This window comes from Mirounga angustirostris, unplaced genomic scaffold (genome assembly GCF_029215605.1).
Source record: "Mirounga angustirostris isolate CCGP_5_RB_7025 unplaced genomic scaffold, mMirAng1.0.hap1 SCAF_8, whole genome shotgun sequence".
In the NCBI taxonomy this organism is placed as follows: Eukaryota; Metazoa; Chordata; class Mammalia; order Carnivora; family Phocidae; genus Mirounga; species Mirounga angustirostris.
Genome location: NW_026991716.1, coordinates 38417713 through 38429981, shown reverse-complemented (window position 1 = coordinate 38429981; position 12269 = coordinate 38417713). Strand labels below are relative to the sequence as shown.

Sequence of the window (12269 nt, the reverse complement as noted above, 5' to 3'; positions counted from 1 at the left end):
TATTACCCCTCTTTCAACAAATCCCTATTGGAGGGCCTACAATATGCTGGGCATTATGGTAGGTTTTGGGAATAAAATCATAGGCAAAAATAGACATGGCCCCTGCTCTAATAAAGAGAAATCCATTCATCAAATAATGGCACTGGTGGAAGTACAATTATGGACTGAGAAGAGTGGTTTGAGAGAAATGAATGTGTAAGAAATGACCCTGATGTTGACTTGTGGTTGGGGTCGGAGTAGACTTCCTTAAGAAATACAGTCTGAGCTGAGATCTGAATGAAGGATGCCCAGGACGTGACTAATGAAAAGAGTATGGGGAAAGGAACAGCTTTCCAAATTAGGGGTGTGGGGGCACGCCAGCATGTGCAAAGATCCTGTGGTGGGAGGCAGTGTGGCAGCTTCAGGAAACTGAGAGAAGACCAGAATGGCTTGGGGTGGTGGGATGAGAAGGTGGTAAAGAACAAAGAAAAGAGAGATACATTGCCAGACTGGGACAAACTTCAGAGCCCGATCGGCCTTGTTCATGATTTTGATTTTTAGCCTTAAGAGCACTAGGATGCCCTCAGAGGATTTTGAACAGTGATGGGGTCAGAGTTAAATTTAAAAAGTTCATTCTGCTGCTGCTCTCTGTAGCATGGACAAGACCAAAAGCAGGGAGATGAGTTGGAGGCTCTTGGGATGGTCCAGAAGACAGATGAGGAGGTAAATTGATAGGTTGTGGGGTTGGTTAAAGGAGAGGGAGGAGTCGAGGGCAAGAGTTTAGAGGAGCATCCATTCTGAGGAACATGATGTTGACTTTGCCTTTGAATATGGAAGTAGAATTTGGGGTAGGCAGCTGAGCAGGAGCCCAGACCCTCCGGACTGGGAGTAGTGACTGGGGGTCAGCAAGGTATAGTGGTGAGTGGGGATGTCAAGGAGGAGAGCTTGTGTGAGAAGAGAAAGACCCTCAGACTGGGTCATAAGCCCCTGAAGGAGACTCACTTCCCAGTGGCAGCACAGGGGATGTTTCTCTCATTTTCTCTCTTTGTTCTGCTCGCCATCATCCAAATTCAGGTCTTAGTTATGTCTCACCTGGATGCAGCGAGAGCCTACTAAAATTCTCAAATTTTAATGTGCACGTGAATCACTTGGGGGTCTTGATAAAATGCAGATCCTGATTCAGTAGATGGAAGCTGAAGCCTTGAGATTCTGAATCTCTGACAAGCTCCCAGGTGATACGGACCGCATTTTCAGTGAGGGGAGTGGGTCTCCTTGCTTCTGAAGCTCAGCACCATCAAGCCCAGCATCCTTGTGCCTGCTCGGATGCCTTCAGTAGCCATTCGTGGTCATATTCAGGATCTACTCTAGCTCTCCTTGGCCAGCCATGGTTTCCTCCCACTGGTTCCCTTCATCCACCCTTCATTCTACCAAACCAAAGCAAATCCCTTGCTCTGAATTTGTCCCTCTCTATCATTCAGAAAGGGACAGATACCAACTCAGTCTAGTTCCCGGTTGGAGGGGGGCTACTGCAATGGTCTTCACACTTTGCTGCTTGAAATCCCCCATAAAAGGATGTGGTAAATGTAATGACCCCCTTCACACATTTTCAGTTTACATCTACGTTTTTTATCATACATTTGCAGAAGATGCAATTTCCAGTATATTATAAACATTGATATTTTTAAATAAAACTATTACGTCACTGTTTTAAATTTATCCAGTGGAATCTAAGCTCCATAGGCATTTGATATCCACCATCATCCATTTTAAAAATGCATGAACACGCTCTTCACTAATTGTCAGTGTTCCTTTTTCTTCTTGAAACTTTATTTCTGTTCACTTCCCCTGTGGAATTTTATCCTAATGGAATATATGTAATCTATTTTATGCTTAAAACTCTTTCATTTGTTTCCCTATCATATTTGTAACAATTTTATATGAAATTAAAACTTCTTTAATTTCCTGAAATCATAAAGCTTTGAGTATTAAAATTTTCTCTGGTTTGAGTTATGTTAACAATTATTAATAGGACATGATCAAAATAACATAAATGTATTGCTGATTTGGATAAATAATTAATAAACATAAAACCTAAAATTATATTGAAGATGCATCTCTTGGTGAGATGGTAATGCTGGATGACTTTTTAAAATAAAGCTTTTTATTGACTTAAGACATACATACCTATATATGACCAGAGTGTACAGCTTGAATTATCCAAGTGAGCACACTCACTTGAATAAATACAGTTATCCCCACGCCCAGAAATAGAATACTGCTGGCATTGGGTTATTTCTTCAGTTTGTTTTTATATTCGTGGAAGAATATTACGTATTGTATGGGATTTGAGACGGGCCGACATTGATTACATTTCCATTTTTTAGTCATAGAGATGTAAGCCCTGAATATCCTCATTTGTGTGAACTGATAGAAGTTTTGTTAAAACAGGATCACTCAGTTCTTCCCTTTTTTTTTAGAAAAGATTTTTATTTATTTATTTGACAGAGAGTCACAGCGAGAGAGGGAACACAAGCAAGGGGAGTGGGAGAGGGAGAAGCAGGCTTCCCACGGAGCAGGGAGCCCGATGTGGGGCTCCATCCCAGGACCCCGGGATCATGACCTGAGCTGAAGGCAGACGCTTAATGACTGAGCCACCCAGGTGCCCCGATCACTCAGTTCTTGATCTGCTTCCGAGTTCTATACCGAAAATCACATAGCGATCTATCACTAACAATTAGACTTTAATTACTTCTGTTAGGCCCTCCTAAGAAAAAAAAGGAATTGGAAACCATCCAGCTTCAAAGAAGATTCACCACTCATTTATTAGAGTTGCTTATTTTCTAGATGGTGGCCAGGTGGGTTTTACTGGGGCGATAATAAGCCCAGTTAAGATTTGGGATTGGGTAAGAGGTCTGTCTTTTCTTTTGTAGAGAAGGAGGGCAGTTGTGAGAGTGCAAGTGTAAAACGTCAACTTGCACCTTCGTCACCAGTCAGTTCTAGAAAACAGCTTCTATGGAAGTTTGAGGATCTGGGAATTAAGAGAAAGAAAAACTTTCTCTTAAAACTTGGAGTGCATGTGTGTAGTGCTTGGAACGTCTTCGTGTACTCCCAGGGGTTCACAGACCCCAGTTAGACGTCCCCTAAAGGACCTGTCTGAGTCAAACCAGACTAAACCAGTCTCTCTAGATATCCTAGTTCATGGTTCTAAGACATGTCCCAGTATGGTTTTTCATGCCAGGTCAGCACTGTGCAGAGATGTTTCCCTGAGCAGGGACCTCAGAAAGCAGGGAACTGTGTTGACGGGACAGGCAAACTAATGTGTGCAATACTCCCCTTGGAAACTTTCTCCGGTTCCGTTCTTATCTGGCATAAGCTCTCCAGTCTGAGTTCCCATATCTGTTATTTTTACCTTTTTATTACGTGCATCCTTCCTTCTGGCACCGTATTTATTCATGTGACCCATCATCACCTTTTCTAACCATAAACACCTCAAGAGCTGGCCCATGTCATAATCATTTCCTGGCATTGTGCCTTACGCTTAGTAGGTGTCTAGTAAGTATTTGTTGAGCAGGTAAGTTGATAAATGAATGGCTTAACCTTCTTCACATCCCCTGCAGGTCCTAGGATAGTGCCAAGTCCCAGAAGAAAGGAGGAATTAATCAGTGAGCAAAACAATGAATTAACAAATCAATGAACTAATGAACCATGGAACAATGGCTGGAAAGTAAGAGAGTTCCCAACTCCCATGAGGGCCCAGAGCTGCAGAATCAGTGTAAAGGATGTGTAGTGTATGAAACAGGCTATTTCCAATCAAGTCTCCTGTTTTGTATTAAATTCTCTAACTGGTCAGGGTAGATGTCATTGTTCCTGCGGAGCATCCAAGTAAATCCGGTCCTGTGCTTTGCACCTTGTCTTGCAGGCGTGCGCGGCATCTCTGCACCCCGGCAGTGTTCGGTCCGTACCTTGGCCCGCGTGACCATGTCAAGCCCCCCGCTCTGCACATGAGTGGTACAGACCAACAGGAACATCTGGCTGCAGCCACGTTCACAGACATGTCAGCCGTGGAATAGTGTGGACACCTTCTCTCATCTTCTCAGGGTTTCAGTCCTTTTGGGTTTGTTTCATTGACCTTTTTTTTTTTTTATGGTTTTGTGGCTGGACGTTCCCGGCCAAGGCAGGCGCCATGGGGGATCAGCAACTCTACAAGACCAATCACGTGGCCCACAGTGGTGAGAACCTTTTTTACCAACAGACCCCACTTGGCATCCATGGCGGGCTGAACCACAACTATGGGAATACAGTCACAGGGGCTGGAATGGAGGCCCCTCAGGCATCACCCATCTCCCCCCACTTCCCTCAAGACACTCGGGATGGTCTAGGCTTGCCTGTTGGCTCCAAAAACCTGGGCCAAGTGGATACCTCGAGGCAGGGAGGGTGGGCAGCTCACACCGGGCCTGGAAACCATGTCCAGCTACGCGGCAACCTGACCAACTCAAACATGATGTGGGGGACCCCAGCCCAGCCTGAGCCCACCGATGGCTACCAATATACCTACTCCCAGGCCAGCGAGATCCGGACCCAGAAACTCACCAGCGGTGTCCTGCACAAGCTAGACTCCTTCACCCAGGTGTTCGCCAACCAAAACCTGCGAATTCAGGTCAACAATATGGCCCAGGTGCTGCACACCCAGTCGGCAGTGATGGATGGGGCCCCTGACAGTGCCCTCCGCCAGTTGCTGTCCCAGAAGCCCATGGAGCCCCCAGCGCCGGCTCTTCCTGCTCGCTACCAGCAGGTGCCCCAGCAGGCTCACCCTGGTTTCCCCGGCGGGCTGTCCAAGCCAGCCCTGCAGGTAGGGCCACACGCCAGCCAGGGGCACCTGTATTACGACTACCAGCAGCCGCTGGCTCAGGTGCCAGTGCAGGGAGGACAGCACATGCAGCAGATGCAGCAGCACCCGTATTACGCGGCGGCGCCGCCGCAGGCTGGGCAGCAGCACGTGCCCCTGCAGGACCTGCCGCAGCAGCCGCCGCCGCTGCCGCAGCCCCGCCCGCCGCAGCCTCAGCAGCCCCAGCAGCAGCTGCAGCAGCGGCAGGGTCCGATGCAGATACCTCAGTATTACCAGCCCCAACCCGCGATGCAGCACTTGCAAGAGCCGCCTCAGCCACAGCAGCAGCAGATGCACCTGCAGCCCCCCTCTTATCACAGGGACCCCCACCAGTACGGCCCGGAGCAGGCGCACGCTGTCCAGCTGATCCAGCTGGGCTCCGTGCCCCAGTACTACTACCAGGAGCCCCAGCAGCCCTACGGCCACCACCTCTGCCAGCAGAGCCACCTGCCCCAGCACCAGCAGCGCGAGGACAGTCAGCCCAAGACCTACCCGAGCGACAGGCAGGCCCAGGCCATGCTGAGCTCCCACGGCGACCTGGGGCCTCCCGCTGCAGGAATGGGAGACCCAGCAAGCTCGGACCTGAACCGGCTCGGCGGGGCCCTCCCGCACCGGCCGCTCCTGTCCCCCGGGGGGATCCACCTCAACAGCGTGGGGCCTCAGCACCAGCAGCTGTCTCCCAGTGCCCTGTGGCCCCAGGTACTCTCAGCGTGGGGGCAGCTCCGGGTACCTGGGTGTGCTGCAGTGCTAGCCAGAGCTGAGTCTGTCTAGGCAGGGCCCAGCCCTCTAGCCAGCCCCCTCCCGGGCTTCTGTTCCCTGTTCCCTGTTCACGCCACGAACGTTCGCCCACATGTGCCAGACGCTGTCTGTGCCAGGCACGTGGGACACAGAAGCGATTTCGACTCAGTCCTCTGCCCACTGAGCTTAATCTTGCTACGGAGGTGGCCAGAATACCATATGAGGTCCTGAATGATGCACGTAGTGGTCAAGGCCTGAGTCAGGGGCCCAGGGACCACACGGTGGGGTGTCTGGACCCCTCAGGTCTGAATCCGCAGAGAATTCCTTTGTGAAATTGTTCCCCCTTTGGGAAGGAGGCCACGTTATGACAGCCTTTCTCCAAGCATATTGCTCAGACCAGGAAGACCATAGAATGTTTAATAGATAAGGCTGGGGGGAGACAGGTTCTCCAAATGAATCCATTTTGGGGGTTCCTAAAGTGGATCAGGTTGCAATGCTGAGGGGCTTCTCGGAGCCTTTAATGTGCCAGTGGGCGCTGGGAATCTCCCAGAGGGGATACCTCCTGTAGCTTCAGAGATGAGAATCTTAGCTCAGGATTCAGGCAGGTAAAGGGACTAAGCAAAGTGGCCTATTAGGAGATAATGAGGAGTGGTGCCAGCTCTGGTGGCCTGGAATACAAAGGCCCCATCTGATGGCATCCTTATCAGGACTTTTAAAAACCGTCTAGCCCAACAAAAACCGTTGGCAGGCCTGTGGGCCACGGCTGTCAACCATGATTGTTTCCCAAATGTATTTGCCACAAAACGGCCTCCTGTGTGCTGGGCACTGTTCATGCCTTGGCATGTTCTAGGTGCTATAGTCATGTGACAATAGGCTCAGGGGAGAAGGGGACCAGGAGAGATGGAGAGAAGGCTCTGCTGGAGGCTGGAGATGAACTCCCCTTGACCCTGTCTTGCTTGAGACTCAGGCCCATTGGTAATGGAGAGCCTTTATGAATATAAGAATAAGGTGGCATGGCCAATGCCGACCTGACGAGCAGGAGGTCTCCGGGCATGCCGCTGTGTCGTCCAGCTCTCTGTTCCATGTTTCTCTCGGGAATGGAGCCTGTCTGTGCACACAGTGGTGGACAGGGAGAAAAGGAAGGAACGAGGTGGGGGATTGAGTCCTGGTGGGCTGGTGGCTGGTGGCAGCTCCCGGAGTAGGTGCGTTACCAAGTTGGGAGGCTGGGAGAAGCAAGGGAAAGAAGTGTCAGGTGCACCCAGCACCTGGACATGAACTGCTGGCCCCTGTGAGCTCGGGGAAGCATCTTAGAAAGTGCAGGCCCAGGGGTTCCCTCAGCTCAAAGACTCCTCCCGTGAGAAAGACACTTTTTTTCTCTTTCTTCTTTCTTCCCATGTCCTGCATGGCTCAAAATTAGATGCACCTACCTGATGGCAGAGCCCAGCCAGGGTCCCCCGAGTCAAGGTAGGATGGATGCAAGAAGGCATGTTGGCATTTTGGGAGAGTGGGAGGTTTTCCTGGGTTGTCTCTCCAGATTCATTTTCAAATTCAAAGTCAATTTCTCAAAGAAGTTTATCATAATAATAGCAGCAGCTATGGTGTTTGAGCATTTACTGTGTGCTAGGCACTCTATATTTTGTGTAATAAAGCAGCCCAGTGGGGGTGGGTAGGATTACCATGTGCCCAGCACATAGTAAGCACTCGACCATCCTTGGCTTTATTCCTGTGACTTTACGAATGAGAAAACAGGCTCAGAGAGCTTGGAGTTGTACATCAAGTAAGTGGCAATACGGGGATTGACTCCAGAGGCCATGTTCTGTCCACTGTTCATTCAGTCAAGTATTTATTGAGTATCTATCATGTGCCAGGCAGAGAGCTAAGCTTTGAGAATGCAGCAGTAAATAGTATAGACTTGCTTCCCCCCATCATGGGCATGGTAAATTCTTAGCCAGAACCTGACAAACTGCTAAGACATGCCGTCTAGAGGCTGAACCAAGGGACTTAGACACGTGTCTCCAAGGGGAGGCTTCTGGAAGAGGCAGCCTGAGCTGACTCTAGAAAGATAATAAATAGGCCAGAGGTGGAAAAAACCCAGCACTTGATGACCTAGAATGAAGGACGTTTTGTTCAACTCCTGCGTGACTTTGAGTAAGCCCTTTTTCCCACTCTTGAGCCTCAGTTTTCCATCTGTAAAGTGGGCTTAGTTCTCTGAAGGGTATTGGGATAATACAAGTGGGGCCATGGGAGCACTGGATGAATGAAATGGGTTCATTGTGGGGTGTGAGGTCTTGTGATAAGTCACCCTTCCTCTTTGTCAACATGTGTGTCCTCTCCATTTGGTCCTACCCTTGAGCAGTGGCCAACCAAAAGGAGTGTTTGGGGAGCAATTTGATGCCAAGAACAAACTGACGTGCTCCATCTGCCTGAAGGAATTCAAGAGCCTACCTGCCCTGAATGGCCACATGCGGTCCCACGGGGGAATGAGAGCCTCCCCCAGCCTCAAACAGGTTAGCAGGAGCCAGCTCCCGGCCCTTCCCAGGCCATGTGTTGCTTGCTTTGCTTTGCTGCCGTCAGACAGAGAGTGATGTGACCCCCCGGTGGGCCCCTGGGGAGGCACCATCCTTCCCTAATGGGAGTGCTTAAGCTTTGCCCCTAGGAGCCAGCCAGGTCAAACAGACCCCACTTCCACTGGTTTCATGAACAAGGGTCAAAAGCAGAGGGGCTAGAAACCTTTTGAGGGATCCCAGTCTCTCCACTTCCTGAAAAAGACAGCAAAGAAAACACGTAGATGCGATATTATTTTTAACTTCTGCTGCTTAAAGCACCTAAGACCAGAGTCTCTTGGGCCTCCCAGCGTAGTAGCCGGTGGCCAGGGAAAGCTAATGTGACCATTGGGCTCTCAGCCAGCACTTTCTACTCACCGATGCACTAGTGTGAGACTCTAGCAATGGAAGGTCTTTAAATACCCTCAGGATTATCCAGCGAGGATATCCATGTGGTGAGCTACCCATGCAGTTTTAGAGTGAGATTAAGATTCAGAGAATTTCTTAAAGTCTTTAGATATTATTGATCCAAATTTAAGTCTATGGGATTAACTCTCTGTTCACCAAAATCCTGGATACTCTGGCTCACTCCCATCTCCTGACCATTCCAGCTCAAAGAGCTTTGTCTTCCATTGGACAGATGAGTAAACTGAGGCCCATAGAATTAAGAGGTCCCACACAAGAGCTTACATGTTTTGTTTTGTGCCTGATTACCAGTCCATATCCTTTTCTTTAAAAGCGACAACAACAACAAAACTTCAATATCTGCTTTAATTATACAAGTGATAACGGTCGAGATTCTTTAAACATAGAAAATAGAGTGCATGGCCTTGTCCCCTGCCAACTGGCATCACTTGAGCCAAGGGACTCAGGGTTGCAGGAAGGAAACCACCCTGCCGTGGTTCTCTGTCACCCACGCATGATGTCCTGCAACATTTCAGGAAAAGCAAAGTGTGTCCCCCCTTGGGAAGGCTGCTCTCAGCCCAGGATCAAAGCCTTTATTGTCTGTGTAGGAGGAAGGAGAGAAGGCCCTGCCGCCTCAGCCTCAGCCCCAGCCTCCACTACCACCTCCGCCGCCACCGCAGCTCCCTCCCGAGGCAGAAAGCCTCACGCCTATGGTCATGCCCGTGTCTGTCCCTGTCAAGCTTCTCCCGCCCAAGCCAGGCTCTCAGGGCTTCGCCAGCAGCATCGTTGCCGCCCCCTCCGCCAGAGACAAGCCAGCCAGCTCGATGTCGGACGACGAGATGCCCGTGCTCGTGAGGATGACCCTCTCTCCCCCACACTCACCCCAAGGGGCTGCCCCTCACCCGCCTGCTGTGAGTTGCTGCTCTGCCCCCGCCCACCTGGGGTGGGAACATCTCTTTGCTTTCCTGGAGATGGGGCAGCTCTTCCAGGGTCACTGGCCTGAGCTCAGACATGGCTTGGTCTCTCGGGGTGAGCCCCACACGGCCGCCTTGGGAATCCCGTCCTTGTCCACACTGCCTGCTCCCCAGCGAACACCCGTTACTCTACCATGCTAACGGTCTGGGTAGATCCTGAGACCTGAAGGTATTCCAAGAGGGAAACAAAGACGATAACTCAGCTGGTAATCACAGCTATTAAAATACGGAAGTACTATCCCAGATAATAAATAGCTATTGCCTGGAGCCCTGGCCCCCCGACTTCAGGATCTCCAGACCTCCTCAAATCCAGCAGCTACAGATGGAAGCCCTGGCACAGCAAGCCTTCATGCAGTAGCCCTGGGATCCGTTCTGATGGTCAGCCTAAGCGGATGCTTCATATTTTCGGTATCCCACCTGCATTATTAGCCTTAGAGGACCTAATTCACTAAAGTTCCCAAAGTAATTCCACTGAGAGACACCCACCCACCAATCTCAGGAAAGCAAAGAGATTTGTGTTTCTCAACTCACTCTGAAGTTCTCCTTCTCTTTCTCAAATTCCAAGCGCTTCACCAAGCAGCTTAGCTTGGCTCTGGGGCAGAGATCTCTCTCTCTCTCTCCCTCTCCTTCTCCTTTTCCCTCTCCCTCTCTCCTTCCCTCCCTCCCTTCCTCTCTCCTACTCTTTCTGTCTCCCTCCCTCTTACCTCCTTCCCTCCCCTGGGGAGTCTGTAACCCATGTGGTCGACTACATCAGATTTGTTCCCTCTCCACAAAGTGGTGTGCTGGGTCATATTTGTCCTCAAAGAATAAGTGGCTGCTGGGATTCCAGGTGGTATGAGGGTGGGGTTGGGCCAAAATAGGGGTAGGGTGGATAATTAAGAGAACTAGAAAAGTCCAGAAGGAACCTTCTTGATTCTCTATGTGATACCAAGGCCTCAGAAGAGGAGAGGCTGAGGGGGAACCTCTGGGAGTGAGCTCGGTTCTCATAAGCTGGCAGGACTTGGGGGCCAGTAACAAGCAGAGAGATGAAATGACAGCCAAGCTCCCGCTTTGCCCAGGGAAGTTCCTGATTTAGCGGGAGAGACACTGTTTCTACCCCTAGAGAACTCTCAGCCTGAAGCTGGAGACGGTATGGTTCCTAGTCACAGAGGGGTCAGAGCCCCAGGCAGCACCCTCTGCCCCAATTTAAGACAGTGGTAAAGAAACCAGGGCAGAGAGGAAACAGTGGTCCCCCAGAGGGGAGGACCCCTGGGCAGCTAAAGTAACTAGGGACTGGGGAGACGAAGGGAGTTTGGTATGAATTCGCTCAGAAGACCACTGTGAGCACAGTTCTGAGCAGGGTTTTAAAGGCAGAGATGAAGCTGGCTTTGTGGAAAAGGTGAGAGAGGCATTGTTAAATGAGATAAGCTGAGCTAGAAGCATGTAGTTAGGATTGAGTAAATAGGGGCAAGGTCCTGACACTTGATGTAAAGCAATTAAAATGTCTGGGGAGGAGCCCTGGGTTCTAATCCCCACTCTGCTGCTGGCCCCCTGGGGACGCAGACAACTGAGACCCTCTTCCTTGAAAAGCCTGGGTTTCTCCCCTGAGCTGGGGGTTGGACTCCTCAGTGGTTCTCCCTGCTCTGGGGAGCTTTTAAAACCTATCAGTGAGTGGTCCCACCTCCAGAGTCTGAATAGCCTGGTAGAGGTGGAACCCTGTAAATGCTTCCTCTCGAGTGACATCCAGACCTGACATTCTGGGTGGTTTCCCTGGCCCAGGGTCTCCGAGCCTTGCCTGGAGTTGAGAACTGGAGTAACAGGACCAAAGGCTCAAGTACAGGGAGCCCAAAAGGGACCTGTATCAGAGATCTGGATTCCCGCACAGGGTTGAAAGTCATGCAAGGTCAGCCTGTGCTCAGATGGCCTCATCAGTTATCCGGGAACAGGGTATATATAAAGCTTCGGGATTGCTTCCCAACTTGGGGGGCAGAGACATCCACGCCCCATTCTCAGAGCTCTCTCTCTGCTTCAGCCTCAGGTGGTGAGGAGCCCTCTGGTGGGGAAAGGAGGCAGGTTATAGCACTCTGGCCTCAGGAGAGCCCCCTGGGGGTGAGCTGGGAGCCTGGAGGGGTCCCTCTGCCCCCTCTCCTTTCCCCACCCCTCAGCTTCCCTAGACTTCCCTCCTGGGGGTTGGGACAGCAGCCCAGAAGACAGTGAAGCTGAGGGCGAAACAGGAGGGGCAGCAAAGGGAGCCCAGGGCTGAGGGGTGACTGGAGCAGGTCACATGGCCTGGAGGCAGCTGGTCACATGACCATGGCCAGCCCTTCCCATCACCCCCTGCTGCCTCCTTACTCGGGTGCCACCCTGGGCACAGGAATTGCCAGGAACTGCAGCTCTGACAGGCACTGGCCTGCAGGGCCTGGGAGGGTACCACAGACTGCCCAGAACATTTCTGCAGGTATCCCCACTGCCTCTCCCAACCGCACCTCGGCCTCCCCAGCCACACCCAGCCACACCCAGCTCTCCGTTTTTCTGGGCTGATGCTGGCACCCACCCCAAGTCTGTTTCTGTTTGGCTTTGGCATGCCCTGCTTATCTATTTACGTGCATATGTTTACTTATTAGTATATATGTATCCATGTGGCAGATCTTCCTTCCAGACTATGCTTGGTTCCGCTGCCATAAAATAAACGAACACTGCTGACAGGAAGCAACCCAGGAGAAGGGCTTGCTGCAAACGAGCTACCGTCCTGGGAGCAGTGGCAGC

General features: G+C 51.0%; 1 protein-coding gene across 1 annotated transcript in view; it reads left to right on the top strand.

Annotated features, from left to right (window-relative positions):
- Window positions 1–12269, top strand: part of TRERF1 (transcriptional regulating factor 1) — a 202534-nt gene that overhangs the window by 159184 nt on the left and 31081 nt on the right. Inside the window, 4 exon segments of the mRNA XM_045866903.3 lie at window positions 3899–5563; window positions 7020–7066; window positions 7959–8109; window positions 9159–9401. Coding sequence (XP_045722859.1) covers window positions 4163–5563; window positions 7020–7066; window positions 7959–8109; window positions 9159–9401 — 1842 coding nt within the window. The 5' untranslated portion in view covers window positions 3899–4162.